This window comes from Herpailurus yagouaroundi, unplaced genomic scaffold (genome assembly GCF_014898765.1).
Source record: "Herpailurus yagouaroundi ecotype Mexico unplaced genomic scaffold, PumYag 164, whole genome shotgun sequence".
NCBI lineage: Eukaryota > Metazoa > Chordata > Mammalia > Carnivora > Felidae > Herpailurus > Herpailurus yagouaroundi.
Window position 1 is genome coordinate 38,604,643 of NW_024412405.1, and position 16,912 is coordinate 38,621,554.

The 16,912-nt window shown below is 33.2% G+C and overlaps 1 protein-coding gene across 2 annotated transcripts in view; it reads left to right on the forward strand.

Annotated features, from left to right (window-relative positions):
- Positions 1–16,912, forward strand: part of KLHL1 (kelch like family member 1) — a 362,363-nt gene that overhangs the window by 116,200 nt on the left and 229,251 nt on the right. For both annotated transcript variants that reach the window (XM_040487388.1, XM_040487389.1), the window contains exon 2: positions 8,712–8,894. In XM_040487388.1, the coding sequence (XP_040343322.1) occupies positions 8,712–8,894 (183 nt within the window). The remainder of the gene's footprint in view (positions 1–8,711; positions 8,895–16,912) is intronic.

Below are 16,912 nucleotides of genomic sequence, written 5' to 3' on the forward strand. Positions count from 1 at the left end.
GTGAGGAGAAACATCATTTTATTTCATCCAGGTCAATCTTAATCTGATAACTTCTGAATCTTTTCCTATAGGCACTTCCCAGGTACCTCCTATCCAAGTTAGCACATTATTGTAATTCCTTTGTTGTGTGGTATACCTTCTCAGAACAGAACTTGTTTTGATTAATCATTTTCAATTAATCAATTCGCAACTGCATTTCATATTAGAAACACTTTCAGATTTTGTAGCATTTCCCATTCCCTCTTAGTAGTTGTCTTTCTTCCCAGATTTGGCATCGTTTTGTTGAGAACTTTCAGCATCTAAATATGACTTGTCAACTCTTCTTTTCATGCCCTCAAGTATGATTTTCTTTATTTTCAGTTTAAAGATCTTGGAAATATTTCAATTATTTCAATTTGGCAATTTCAAACATTTAAAAATACTTCTAAGTTGGGGCGCCTGGGTGGCTTGGTTGGTTAAGCGTCCGACTTCGGCTCAGGTCATGATCTCGTGGTCCGTGGGTTCAAGCCCCGCGTCGGGCTCTGTGCGGACAGCTCAGAGCCTGGAGCCTGTTTCCGATTCTATGTCTCCCTCTCTCTGCCCCTCCCCTGTTCATGCTCTGTCTCTCTCTGTCTCAAAAATAAATAAACGTTAAAAAAATTTTTTTAAAAATACATAAAAAAATTAAAATACTTCTAAGTTAAATAAATATATCTATAGATTATACACTTTAACATTTAGAAGAGGAAAACGACAAAGTATCCTTCATGTTTATAGGATTATTTATTATTAAAGGTAGGTGTAATTTTTCAAGAAACATTTGCAGCATACTGATGTACACCTCATAAAAGTACCCTTTTTATTTTACAAATATTACTGGTTACATTTTCACATCTGGTATTTCATTGGAAATATACTTAACAGATTCAAATACATAGTTTATTTCTTTCCACAAGTATTCTACAAGGAGGTTTTTAATGATATTCTATTTTACAGATCCATTAATTGAGATTCAGAATGCAATAAATGATAGAGCCTAGAATATATACAGTTTTTTTTTTCCCTAGCTCATTTTTCTTTATTCTGTCTTATGAGTGTGTGTGTGTGTGTGTGTGTATGTGTGTGTGTATGTGTGTTTGCATTTGTGTGTGTTTCAATACTCTGATAAAAAGCCTTACTTAAAATTCCAATCATCTTATAAGACGAAATTGTACCCAGAAGCAACATTAATGACTATGTCATTTTTCTTGTTTCTAAGTAGTAGCACCTGGTGCTTGAACTTTATCCCTTCTAATATTTCCTGGTTCTAAATCTCTCTCTTGGGGGTTATTAAAAGATTTGAAAATTAGTGTGTTTGTATAACCAGACATTCATTTTGAACATTGGTTTACTCTGCCATACCAATATATGATGATGATGCTTCATACTCTCCTATTGTAATAAGCAAAGTTGGTTCTTTAAATTTACTTATTTACAAATTTTTCCCATTTCTTTTCTTTATCTTTTTTAAGTAATCAAATATTAACTTTAGGTGTAGGACTTTCAAGGTGACATAAGCATTACTATTGTATTTTATTGTCTGATAATTTTTGGTTACTTTTTGATCTTTGATATTATTTACATAATATTACATAATTATTTGCATAATATTATTTACATAATATTACATAATGATTTGTATAATGACTTTATGGTTTTAAAATGTAAATGACATATGTTTCATATAAAATATTTAAGCAATGTAAAGAAGGAAGCAAATAACAAACTTTTAATGAGAAACAATTTTTAAAGTTAAAATAAATGTTTTGCTAATATGAACAGAAGCTTGTAGTATACACTAACTTCATAGCTAACACAAATACTTATTTCTTAATAACTTAAATAACATCTTTCACTGTCTTCAGTTTCTCCCCCAAGAATTATGTATTGGTAATTCCTTTATCTGAAATTATGGGAATGTTCTTTAGATTATTCCCTCAGAACAAAACTATCTATTGCTACAGAAAAAAAAAAGTTGCAAATTTATTTGCCATTTTAGGTCTACACTTATATAATAATATTAAAGATATAATGACACTGGGACCTAGTCTTAGGGACCTTTGTTTGAAATAAATTCATTGTATCTATTTAAAGGATTTTACAAAAAAATGTTTTAATGTTTTTATTTATTTTTGAAAGACAGAGTGTGAATGGGGGAAGGATAGAGAGCGAGGGAGACACAGAATCTGAAACAGGCTCCAGGCTCTGCGCTGTCAGCACAGAGCCTGATGTGGGGCTCAAACTCACAGATGGCGACATCATGACCTGAGCCACAGTCGGATGCTTAACCAACTGAGCCACCCAACTGCCCCTGTTTAAAGGATTTTTAAAAGTATTTTCTGAGTGCACCTGGGTGGCTCAATCAGTTAAGTGTCCAACTTTGGCTCAGGTCATGATCTCATGGTTTGTGGGTCCAAACTCCACCTTGGGCTTTGTCCTGACAGCTCAGAGCCTGGAGCCTGCTTCAGATTCTATGTCTCCTTCTCTCTCTGCCCCTCCCCCAGTCACACTCTGTGTGTGTGTCTCTCTCTGTCCTAAAAATAAATATCTTAAAATATTAAAAAATTAAAATAAAAATATTTCTGTAGTATACTTAGTGTATTCTTTAGTATTTTCACAATGTGCATAAAAACACTATCAGAGAACACAAAAGCATTCATATTTGGGTTATAGTAGTTATGTAATCTTTTTCTTCTCAGTTCTGGAAGCTATTTGAAATTCAACAATAGGAATTCACACAAACATTTACTAACTACTTTCTGTGTGCCAGGCACACTGTCAAATTTGGGGATATATATTACTTTACCAAAAGTATATTTTTGTGTTCAATGAAGCATACAAGAAAACCATGAGCAATTAAAATCAGTATTTGGCCAAGGCCAATTTCTCATAGAATATTTTCACTCATTTACTCAACAAATAATTAAACTCCTAAAATATTCTACATGCCAAAGACATATTTAAAACATATTAGATAATTAGCATGTCAGGGTAAACCATGACTCCCCAAACAATATGGATTAAAACACATCTTTATGAAACAAAAGTGATAGTTAAACTAATTTCTGAAAAAGTAAAGCTATCCATGAGAATGTGACTATGTTATGGAGGTTTTAGGTAAAGAGCAAAATGTGTGTGAAGGCTATAGAAGAAACAGGTATGGAAAACTGGAATTAATTAGTATGATTAGAATTAGAACTTGAGCTGATAGGTATTAAGAGTTGGAGAAAATAGGGGCGCCTGGGTGGCTCAGTTGGTTAAGCATCTGATTGGGCTCAGGTCATGAATCTGCAGTTCATGGGTTCAAGCCCCATGTCGGGCTCTGTGCTGACAGCTCAGAGCCTGGAGTCTGCTTCAGATTGTGTGTGTCTCTCTCTCTGTAACCTCCCCTGCTCACCCTCTGTCTCTCTCTCTCAAAAGTGAATAAATGTTAAAAAAATTTTTTTAAAGTGTTGGAGAAAATATCAGATCGTTAGGCATTTATAATATATCATATGTAGTTTGAACCATGGAGACACTGAAGGCTGATTGACAGTGCACAATTTATGGTGTAATAGCTTTAAATGGGCACATAGGTAGAGAGTCTTAAAGTGAAAAGAGATGAATACTAGTTAGTTCTTACAGCCATTTATTTTTTTAAGTTAATTCACAGTCTAATCTTCTAGAAGTAACTATTTCCGGTGCGAGAGTCAAATTATTTCCACAGGATCCCAATATTATTTACCACAAAAAGAAGAAAATATCCTTTTTTTTTTTTTTTTTCAGAATTGTTTGGTACAGGAAATGTAAGTGATGTTCAGTCCTGAATTGTTCAGCATAGGAATACGAATGCACATTTGCCAGTTCTCAGCAATTAAGAAATGACAATTAAAGCTAAATAAAGCCATAAGAAAAGACACTAGTGCTGTTGCAAAAGCAGTTTCATTATATAGGTGATTGGGAAGTTAGATTGCCATGGATTGAGGAGCATTCAGAGGGTCAGGAATTAGGATAATGAGTGCAGACAACACTTTGGGGACAGACATATGGTTGGGAAAGGAAATAGGAATAGCTGTGGCTTGAGTTCATGAGATCAAGAAAATTTGGTAATCATTTTATTGTTTTGTATATCACTGGTTGGGGAATTCCTAAGCATGTTTAAATTCCGATGGGAAGAAGTCATATTGCCTTTTTAAAATTTCATTTCTTGGAACTTGAAGCTTTACATTATTGGGCCACAATAAAGATAAAAGTTACGGTGTCAGATCACAACATCTGAGAGACTCTCACATTGGAAAGAGATTATAAAGTTTATTTAGGATGAACACATAAAAATTAGACAATAAGAGAAATCATACAATGTCAGATTTTTACTTTATATTTATAGGAAACATTATAAAGATATCTCTATTTCATAAAATTTTAAGATCTGATTTGTTAAACTAATAAGGCTAGATATATGATGGGAAGATTAAATAATAAATCTTAGTTTAATAATCCTAAATGCTCTGATGTGGAAACTTCTTCTTAAATCCTGAGTCAAAGGTCAAGGACAAGGAGTTCTATTCAAGCCTGAGATCAGGAAATGATTTATGAGGAAATGTACAAGCCCTGTGACAGTGACTTTATAGGGAGAAAAATCAAGTCAAACCAACATAACCATTTTTCTTGACAGATCTACCAACCTCCAAGAAAAATAACTAGTTTTCAAATATAATGTGGAGAAAGTCAAAGATTTAGAACTTTTAGAAAAAAAAAGTGAGGAGTGAAGATGAAGTCGGAAAAAATAGTTTGTAGTCTAGTTTCCAGTTCTCTGTTCTTTTGACTTATCCTTTTAAATTACTTTCAAATTCTTCAGCAAAGGCCCACATCTGTATGACAGTCAAGATTTGTTAGAGTACCTAGATTACGGAAAAGAAGGTGCCACCTTCACAGTAATTAGCTTTTTGACTTTAAAAAAATCCTGTAAAATTCTGTGCCCTACTTCATTTGCAGTTCTTTGGTCTCACCAAACTCTAAAATGGTATTATTCTATTTCTTTCACTATTTCCTCTAATATCATGTCCACTACAACTTGAGTGACTTGAAGATCAGCTACATTAAATTCTTTCCTTGCTAACATTTCCCAGGCTCTGAAAATCTTAGTGAGGTATAAACCTTTCAGCCATAAGTATGTTATTTGACTTGTAGGAAATTTACATGAGGATCTGAATGTAGCCCTTATCACAAACCTCCTTTAAGCCAATCTGGAGCCCTTCTGCAAGGTCATCTCTAACATCTTGACTTTAGGATTCTGTTCACACAGTCTGGTACCAGACCAGAAACATCGGGATCTCAGTGGGTCAGTTTTGATCTATTTGGCAGCCTATACTCCTGATAGTCCTGACTTGATTCTCCATAGTAAACTGAAATCCAATAATGATATGTTCGTTCTAGATTTACAACTCCTTCTTGCAGGGCATTTTGTGACTTTTCTGTTCAATGTGTTAATGTATAGAAGAATGTTCTTGCCACATATGCCTGAGCCTGAATTCCTAAAATATATTCCAGGAAATGACCATATTCTGGGGTTGTAATTTACAAACTTGTGAAAGGCAAACATATGGTATAGCAAAATTTCTATTAGTTTTAAATATGTAAGGAAAAACTGGTAAAGTCTGGTGAAAATAACCATATTGTGTAGACAAATATTGTAGATAACAGAGAACACACATAATTTTAATGGATTTAGATTTGTAAACTTGTCTGCAGATTCTTTTGGATTTTCTATGTGCACAAACATGTCTTCTGGAAATAATATTAATTATATAGTTTTTCCTTGTCTAACTCTAATGGACTTTTATTTTTTTCTTTGCTTACATTACATTGGAAAGACACTCCAGAAAAATGTTGAATAGAGGTAGCACTAATGAATTTCATTTTAAATCTCAATGAGGAAAGGTTTCCATTAAATATGTTTGCTATATGAATGAATTAGGTCATTTTATATGATGAAAATGTGTTCCTTAATTAAGTGTAACTTACTTGTGATGCATTATCCAGTATATATTTAATATATATCTTTTTTATGTATTTCTTTTTTACATACAGTTTTGTATTTAGTTACTAGTATTTTGCTTAAGACTTTTGTAAATCTGGGTGCCTGGGTGGCTCAATCAGTTGAGCATCCCACTTTAGCTCAGGTCATGATTTCATGGTTTGTCGGTTCGAGCCCCACATCGGGCTTTGTGCCTGGAGTCTTCTTCGAATTCTGTGTCTCCCTGTCTCTCTGCCCCACCCCTGCTCATGGTCTGTCTCTGTCTCTCAAAAATGAATAAACATTTAAAAATTTTTAAGATTTTTGTAAATCTGTGTAGGAGAGAGAATGACCATTAATTTTTCGTTCCTTGTAACATCCTTTTCAATTTTGTTTCCGTGTTATATTTACCTCATTAAACAAGTTGGAGGAAAAGTTCTCATTTTGTATTCTCTGGCAACTTTTTAAGAAAGTTTTTTTTTTTCTCTCTTCCTTTTTTTTCTAGCTTTGCATTGGTTTTACCATCATGTGCAGTTTTGTTTTATTGTGGATGGATAGTGAGTCTTGAATCTTGATGTCTTTAACATATTTTTGAAAACTCTTGGCCAATATTTCTTCAGATGGCTTTCGCCCTATTATGTCTCTCCCTACTTTTAAAACTATAATTATGGGAATATTACAATGTCTTACCAAGTTTCATTTGTTTCAGAAACTACTGTTTTTATCTTTTTATATCAATAATTTAGTTTCAATATTTTCTATTTATTTTTACATTATCTTTGCTTCACCTGCATCCAATCTGCAAGTTCAATTCCTCTACCAAAATCTTAAATTATTACATTTCCAGTTGATTTATTCATATAACCTAATGTTCTTAAAATTATTCACCTTTTTATTTATATTAAAATATATTAATAACAGATATTTTCACATCTATAACTAATAGTGATCCATCTGGGAGCCTGTTTCTATTGTCTGTTTTCTCCCTAGGTCTAGTTTATTTATAGGCCTACTTTTTCACTTTAATGTCAAGCATTATATACATGCAGAAGAAATCAGAGTTTCTATCAAGTTATCTTTTTTTAAGGGGTTTATTTTGACTATTTTATGACATTTAGATTAGAGGATCACCTTAATGCACTCAGAGGCTTCATTGATTCAAATCTAGATTTCTGTCTTTGTGTTATCTCTTATATTTCCAGTACCCTTGACTCCTGGGATACAATCCTTCAGGGGGCCCAACTGAGAGCCTGTGTAGTTACCAGCATCCCTCATCCTTGCTGGTCCTTGAATCCAAATTTTTATCTTTCAAGTTCTATTTAACATTTCAATGTCCTATAAGCCATTTTCTGCTTGTCTAGCAGTGCTTAGGAATCACAAATACCTCCGGGGAAAATTGGTACACAATGACAGCCTTTCCTAAACTTTCCTTTGTGGCCCTTCAATTATCTCTCAAGTTCTGATTACCTTTGGAGCCCCTAATTCCAATATCCATCCTTTCCTCCAAGCCCCTGATACTGTTGGCTGCTTCATTATGCTGAGTTTCTCAGAGTCTCACCCTATGCTGCTTATAATTAGTAAATAACTTTAGAGGGAAAAAAAAAAGCAGTGTAGAATTTTGAGCTGACTTCTGTGAGTTTATCTTTATTCTAAGTTCTTGATCTATCAGATCCTGGTTGCCTTAGTAGTTATTATTAAATTAATTTAATTATTTTGATATTATATGTAACATTTTTTCTGGTGTTCTTGGTGAGGGGTTTAGTCAACTACAAGTTATTCCCCTGTAATTGGAAACATAATTCCCCCATGTTATTTTCTATCTTGAAATAAGATATTTCATTATTATTGTCATCAAACACTTGGTTGGGTCTTCTGGGCCTACCATTCACATTTTGATAGAGTCTTCTCCTTGATATGGAACATGGTATTTCAATGTCTTCATTGTGAAACAGTCTATGATATTAATAAATGCAGTAGCCAAAATTCAGTATTAATTTTTTCAAAATGTAAAGTTTATTAAATATACTCATATGTGTATATGCATATATACATGTGTATGCACATGTGTATATGCATGCATACATACATATTATATATATATATATTTGATATATATATATGTTTCAAAGTACTTGTTGAGCTACTGCATGCTGTATATATATTTAATCAGTTAGGTGTGGAATATAAAACTCAACAATTTAATTTCAAATTTATTGTCAATCTTTTTTACAAACCATGTGTCATAATTTCTCATAATAAAAGTCACCTACTTCTGTAAAGGAACACTTATTATAACCTCACAGGAATCATAATTTAGGGTAGTATAATTAGATAATCTATCTCATTTTCAAATGTATTAAATTAACATTTTATTAGTAATCAATTTTAGAACAGGCATGCATGTTCGTAATTGACTATTTCTGTTACTTTTTTGGGTTTTTTAATTTAATGTCCTAATAAATACAGATAACCTATCTTTTAAATCATTTTAAGACAAGAAAAAAAGATAATTAACAATTCATTTATGGCTTCCAGCGTAAATTATTTCACCCTAAATAGATTTTTCTGACTTATATTAACAATGATGGACATAAGGAGAGATGCATTGATTTCCCTATAAAATTCTAAAACTCTGTGTGTCATTTTGGTCAACTCCTAGCACTTTATAAACACCATCTTTTTTGTATGTGACTTGCAGGTTGTCAGCAACTAGCCATTCACTGACACCTCAAAGTGATATGGACTCCAGTAGCTCTGAAGAATTCTATCAGGCCGTTCACCATGCTGAGCAAACCTTCAGAAAAATGGAAAGTTATTTGAAACAACAGCAACTCTGTGATGTTATCCTCATTGTTGGGAACCGAAAGATACCTGCGCACAGGTATAGTAACGTGTCTTAATTGGATACATGCATTCATATATTTGGAAATGATACTTTGGTATGTAGACGTAAAACATTATATGATTAGAGAGGTAAGAATCTATTTTTTTGTGTGTGTGGTCCAGTAGATCTTTATTTATGGGCAAAAGGATTTGAATTCCATTTAGTTTTCACATGCTGTGGAATATATTGATCCTTTGATTTTTTCCCCAACCATTTAAAAATATAAAACCTGTAACTAGCTTGTGGGTTGTGCAATAGGCAGCAGGCCAGATTTAGTCCATGGGTCATAGTTTGCTGATCCCTGTGTTAAAGGACTCAAGTTCTCAAGTCTCTGATTTATGGAAGAAAGAAAGTAGTTCAAATACAATTTGAAATATTTTGACTTTGATATTTTGTTATGAATTTCTAGATATTTTATGATAAAATATATGACATATGGGATATTTTATTATAAAAATACAGTAAAATCTTAGATTGCATGTAACTTGGTCTGCAAGTGTTCTGCAAGATGAGCAAACATTTCTAATAAATTTTAACTTAGTAAACAAGAGATGTCTTGTAATGTAGGTAGTATGTGATACTTCACATGATCGAGCCAATTGTTCTTGAAATTCACTTTGATATATGAGTGTTTTGGATTACAAGCATGTTTCCAGAATGAATTATGCTTGCAAACTAAGGATTACTGTGTTGTGTTTGTGTGTTTTCACGTGTTTATCCATAACGTGGCTGTTATGCTCTTAAATGTTGTCAGGCTCATATTAGATGGTCAAAACCTACTGTGAATGAAAGTTAGATTTTCCAGTAAGAACATCAAGAATAATTTGATATTCCATCTATTAACACATGTCATCTTTCATAGTGCTATAATTCAAATGCAAAAAAAAAAAAGATGAAGGGTAGAGATAAATTTGTAGAATTATAAATCATAATATAAATGTATCCTACTAATCTCTGTCAAATGATCATAGCTAAATCTATTTATAATAGTTGAGGATCCATATTTTTAAGAGAGCTTAAGTTATTTTTCTTTTACTTTTTATTTATTTTGGGGGAGATTTATAATGCCATTAGAGTAAACATTTTATAATAAATAAAGCAAATATAAATACTTCAAAAAGAAAACTTCTTCTAACTAAGGTTGATAAATACGCCATTTTATGTTTCACATAATCACACTAAGTGGAGATCCATTTTAACATAGGAGAATGTACCTAAAATCTGAAATGAAATGTACTTTTCTGACAAAACTAAAAGGAAATCAGGTCAGGCGTTAGGGTGCCTCAGTTGCTCAGTTGGTTAAGCAACTGACTCTAGGTCTCAGCTCTGGTCTTGTTCTCAGGGTCATGAATTCAAGCCCTGTGTTGGGCTCCAAGCTGTGCATGAATCCTACTTTAAAAATATAAATAAATAGAAATAAAAAATAAAAGCAAATCAGGTTATATTGGGTATACATTATTTGTTTCAACTAGGAAATTCAAAACACTTCATGATGACATCTTTATTTTACATTTATTATTATTTTTTAAGGTATGACATACTAATATTATTCTTAATGTCCAATATATTTGAAAGCTAATATATTTTTAAACATTCCTTATATATTTATTATTAATAATTTCAAGTTACATGAACTAAACATCCAATTACTTTGTGCCATATTAATTTCCTATCAGTATACTTATGAAAATTCATTAAATTTGAGGTCAATTTTGTACTTTTTCAATTTTTTAATGTGAAATTTTAATTGAGAAAAGAATTAAATTTAGTTTGGATTCTTATTATTTTATTATTTTAAATACTTGAATATATAGGCAAATAATATGAGAAACCTTGATATATGTTGTTTAATTATTAACACAAATTGATTAGTAGAAAGAAGATGTTATCAACATATAAAAAATATTTTTAATGTATTCCTATTTTCTATATTTTTTAACTTAAATTTTACTACCTAGAAATATATATACATCTAAGTGCTAACAATCAAAACCATTCCTGAAGAATGAGGGTATATTTCTACTATGATAGCAATATTATAATGTGAACATTGAATTTGATACACTTAAAAATGCATAGGAGGGAACATTTAACATTGAATAACTACTGTAGTTTTCAATCGATCATCTAACTATAGAGACCATTCTAATTATATAATATTCACACGCATTTTCAAATATTTCTATGAAATTGCATTATTGGCAAAAAACAATTAACAAATAGTCATTATTATTGAGATATTCTATATGTAATATGTGTGGCAAATATGCTAATTATCTGGAACTAACATCTGGATAAAAATTTCAATGTAAGAGATATTCTTCTTTGAGAATGTAACTAGGTTTACTTCATTTAACTTACAAATTGGTTAAATAATTACGTATATATACACACATACACACACACACATATATATATGTGTGTGTGTGTGTGTGTGTGTGTGTGCGTGTAGAGAGAGAGATTCAATCAACTCAAAAGTATATCAGCACAACAAATGGTCATTAATTTTTTTAAAAAGAGCAATGTTTCACATAATTTACAGTCATATTTTAAGACTTTTATTTGTAGTAATTTAAGATTTCTCATTTGAAGCATTTGTAGCCAATATACTGAGCAGTCCTCCCATATTAATTATATTTTACATTCTTTTCTTTGTTACTTTTTTTATAAATATTTATTTTTCACAGAGAGAGCATGAGTGGAGGAGGATCAGAGAAAGAGGGGAATAGAAGGTCCAAAGCAGTCGCAGTGCTGACAGCAAAGAGCCTGATGAGGGTCTCAAACTCACTAACCATGAAATCATGACCTGAGTGGAAATCAAGTCAGATGTTCAACTGTTACAACAAAGAGGGAGCCCCTCTTTGTTACTTTTTAAATCTAGATTGTTAACATTATTTTATAAATAATTTAATTATGCAAGTTATTTTATAATAATCCAGATGATTAAGAAATAATGTCATTTCTTTTTTAAATTGTTTTAATCTTTATTTATTTTTTAATTTGTTTTAATGTTTATTTTTGAGAGAGAGACAGAAAGAGTGTGAGCAGGGTTTGGCAGAGAGAGAGAGACACAGAATCCAAAGCAGGCTCCAGGCTCTGAGCTGTCAGCACAGAGCCCGAGGCTAGGCTAGAACTCACAAACTGTGAGATCATGACCTGAGCTGAAGTTGGATGCTTAACCGACTGAGCCACCCAAGCACCCCTTCTGTTTATTTATGTTTGAGACAGAGACAGAGTGCAAGCAGGGGAGGGGCAGAGAGAGACACACACACAGAAGCTGAAGCAGGCACCAGGCTCTGAGCCATCAGCACAGAATCCAACACGGGGCTCAAACTCACAAACTGTGAGATCATGACTTGAGCTGAAGTTGGACACTTAACCAACTGAGCCACCCAAATGTCCCAGAAATAATATTGTTTCTAATTTCAGATATTCTAAAACATTTGAGTAATGTATTATTTTTATACATATTACTCTGAACATTTAAAATATTTTATATAGTTAGCAGATATTAAAACAAGTATATTATTGTTGGTCATCTATATTTCCCTTAAATGTGACAAGAAAAAATTTAATCTAAGTCTATATCCTAAATTGATGCAAATAAGAATTTATATTTTCTTTACACCATGGCTTAAAATTTTAGTACTGTTATTTTACAAGTAATTTGCATAGTTATGATTCTAAGTTAAACATACATTAACAAATATGTGGGGAAATATTTATAAGGCACCTGAAAAAAGGCAAGTGCTGTTTTTAGTAATTGCAGATACAATGCCCCTCTTTATTTATACTTTTGCACAGTGAAATGATAGTAATGAATGAGTGATTAGCTCTTTGCTTTAAACAAATAATCATCTTAGAAATAGTAACGAAGGAATGGATTTTGAAGTTATTTTGTTATATTTTGATTAGTACAGATGAATATTGCCTTTAGGCAAAATATATATGATGATATGATCATTAGCACTGGAACAAGGGACTATTATAATAATTTCAAATAATGAAAAAAGAAATAACTTTCAGTAAGTTCTACTGCTCCTTTAGGAAAGACATTGAAATTTAGTGTGATAAGTACTCACTAAATATCCATTCATAAAGTCATATATATTTAATTTCATTTTATTATCTCATCATTCAAAACTTTCATATTAATCCCTATTTAAATTAACAGATTATGGCCATTAAAGAGCTCTCCATAAAACCCTTTGTTTTTGTATTGGTTATATTGTATATATGTTTTTAACCTGATATAAGTCACAACTATGAATGTATTATGAAATGCCATGTTTATATAGGTATGTTAGTTTATTGCTCAGCATATTTCTATGTATTTATTTTGAAAATTTATTCATTTATTTTGAGAGAGAGAGTGCACATGTGTGTGCAAGTGGAGGAGGGTCAGAGCGACAGGCAGAGAGAGAATGCCAAACAGGCTCCATGCTATCAGCACAGAGCCTGATGCAGTGGTCAATCTCATGAACCATGAGGTAATGACCTGAGCTGAAATCGAGGGTCAGATGCCCAACTGACTGAGCCACTCAAGTGCCCCACTAGGCATATATTTAAGTAAGTTAGCTCTGAAAAGTTAATTACACTCAAGATGACACATTAATACATTTTTTGTCATGGAAAATAATCACAATTCTGAATTCATCTGTGCTTTAAGTTTTCAGAGGAATTCTAAAATAAATATAAACTTCTCATAAAATGGCCCAGAATAATTGATTAACAACAAATGAACCAAAAAACTGAACATAAATCCCTAAGTACTAATTATATAGAATTTTTTGCTATGTAGTCTTCCTATAATCAGAGAGGTCAGATACTGAAAATTAGACCGACAGATCAATATTAATAATTGGATAGTCGAATTTTCAATGGTAAGAGATTTAAGGGGTTTTCAGGGCCTACTCTGTTACAATATACAGGTATATAATGAAATATAATTTAGCTTGTGAAAGTCTTTTCCCCCTCTAGCAATTATTAAGGGTAAGTGCATTTTACAGAAATAAGTGAGAAAATCTTAAATAGCTAACATCCTCCAAGTTGGAAATAATATTAGATATAATTTTATGTACATAGAAACAGTGTGGAAAGATATTCAACATACTGCCAATAAAGCTTATACCTGGAGAATACGAGTAGTCAGGATAAAGAAGGGACTAGCTATTGTTTTAATGTATAAACATAGATATTCTTTGAACTCTTTAGAATGAGTGTGTAATAATTCATGATCAAATAAAGACTTAAATTAAAAATTAAATGATAATATGTGACAGACAGAAAGAATCCTGCTCTGTAGACCAAAACCCTGGGCATTTCGTTTAGCACCATATTATGTTTTCATTTTTTTTAATGTTTGAGAATATATTTAATTATTTTCAGAATATATATATATGAATATTATGAATATATATTCATATTTATTGTGTGTTCTTTACTGAACACTAATATCATGAAAATAGTTGAAACTCAAAGCGGCAATTGAAATGATGTATTAGAAGCATTTAAAACATGGGGCTCCTGGGTGGCTCAGTCGGTTGTGCGTCCAACTTCGGCTCAGGTCATGGTCTCATGGTTGGTGGGTTCAAGCCCCACGTCGGGCTCTGCATTGACAGCTCAGACCCTGAAGCCTGCTTTGGATTCTGTCTCCCTCTCTCTCTTTGTCCCTTCCCTGCTCTCTCTCTCTCTCTCTCTCTCTCTCTCTCTGCCTTGAAAATAAATAAATGTTAAAAAAATTAAAAAAAGAAACACTTAAAATATTAAATACAGTAAAAAGAAATTACTTTCATAAGTAACAAATATTAATACTCAGAAGTAGGCAAGTAGTAGTGTCTCTGTACTGATGGAAAGTTTATTTATATAGTTTATCTGTGCTGACAGAGGAATAACTCATTTCTCCTATTTTATTAAATCCAACATCCATCTAAATCTCTCAATCAGCTTGATAGTAAATAAAGCTCTGAATCAACTTCAGAAAAAAAAAAAAAAAATCCCTGTGCCTGTTGGATTCAGTGGCCCCAGGTAACTCCCACAGCCCCAGGCAGGGCCCATAGTGCCAGGCTTCCAGAGGACTCCTGTGGACATGGGCTCCCAGCACATCCCAGCCATGGCCTGCTACCATGGCTCAGGCTCCTGGTGGCCCCATACCCCCAATCAGTCACCTGGAACCCAGGCTGCAGGCATGTTCACATAAACCCAGGTCCCTGGCTTGGCCCAGCCAGTTTGACTACCACAGGTCTAGGCTATTGTGCCACCATAGCACCAAGCCAGCTCCTGTGTACCTATGATCTCTGGCCCACCCCAGTGTCATGCAGGACCTTGAGAACCTCAACTCAAAGCTGGCTCCCATGGATTCAGGCTCTCTACTTGTCTCAACACCAGACCTGCCACAGCAGAAAGAACCTTCAGGCTGGCTCCCAAACTCCCAGGTTATAGTTGACTCCGTAGGCCCCAACCTCCATGCTCACTCTAGTACCAAGCCGGATACAATGTCCCTAAGCCTCCAGTTTGGCTCCCATGAAACCAGGCTCCCAAACCATACTACGACCAAATCAGGTCTATGGAGCCAGATGCCAGACCCAAACCAATGTCCCTGGTACCTGATTGGATCATGTAGACCCAGGACCCATGTCTGCCCCTGCAGGTCCAGGTCCCAAGCCAGTCACTTTAGACTCAAATGCCAGGCCCACTGCAGTGATCCCAAGCTCCAGGCCTACCCCTGGATACTCAAGCACTAGGCTAGACCCTTGCATACCCAATGTCAGGCCCACTCACCTGCTCACCCAGAAACTAGACATGCCCACTCAAGGACTTCAGAATGAAGCCTGTAAACAGATACCACCAGTTGGCCAACCCAGGATCTCTGGATATGCAGACTGGTGAAGGTTTTTGCCTGCCCAAGCCAGTCTGTGAAGATTGGAAGAGCCACACCACCTTCCTTGAATGCATAGACAACAATGCAAGGCCACAAGGGATCATGAGCTGAGAAAGTACATCACTACTAGACTTGCCTTTCAAGAAATGCTGAAAGGAGTTCTTCAAGTTGAAATGAAAGGATTCTAATTAGAAACATGAAAACTTGAAAGTATAATACATACTAGTAAAGCTAAAGCTATAGTCAAATTCAGAATAATCTAAAACTGTAATGTCATGATGTGTTTATCACTTAACGCTAATAAAGTGATTAGAAGACAAAAAAAGAAGACAAAGGTGTTAAAAGTACTTATTACTGTAATCATTAACTAATGATTACACAGTATATAAAGTATGTAAAGTACACAGTACATAAAGAGGTAAATTGTGAAATCAAAACAAAATATGGAGGGAGTAAAAAAGTAATTTTTGTATGTGATTGAAGTTAAGTTGTTATCACCTTAAAATAGACTGTTCCATTTATAGGCTGTTTTATGTAAGCCTCTTCGTAACCGCAGCACAAAAACTTAAAGTAAATACACAAAAGAAAAAAAGGGAATCAAAGCATGACATTATGAGAAATTACTAATTCACAAAGAAAGATAGCAAAAGAGGAAGAAAGGAACAAAGGAATGCAAAACAGCCAGAAAATAACTAGATGGCATTGTAAATTCTTACCTATCAATAAATATTCTAAATAAAATAGGATTAAATTGTGAAATCAAAAGGTATAGAGTGAATGAATGGATTAAAAAATAACACCTAACTATATGCTGCCTACAAGAGACTCACTTCAGCTTCAAGGTCACACATAGTCTCAAAAATGAAGGAATGGAAAAAGATATTCTGAGAAAATGGAAACAAAAAGAGAAGCAAGTATAGCTATCCTTTTATCAGACAGCATAGTCTTTAAAGCATAATGGTGGCAAGAAACAAAGATGACCATACATAATAATAAAGGAGTCAATTCACCACAAAATGCAACAATTATAAATATATTGTGGTAATCCCTTTACTATATATATATATATATATCAAATAATCATAATGTATACTACAAACCCATGTTATATGTCAATAATATCTCAATAAAACTG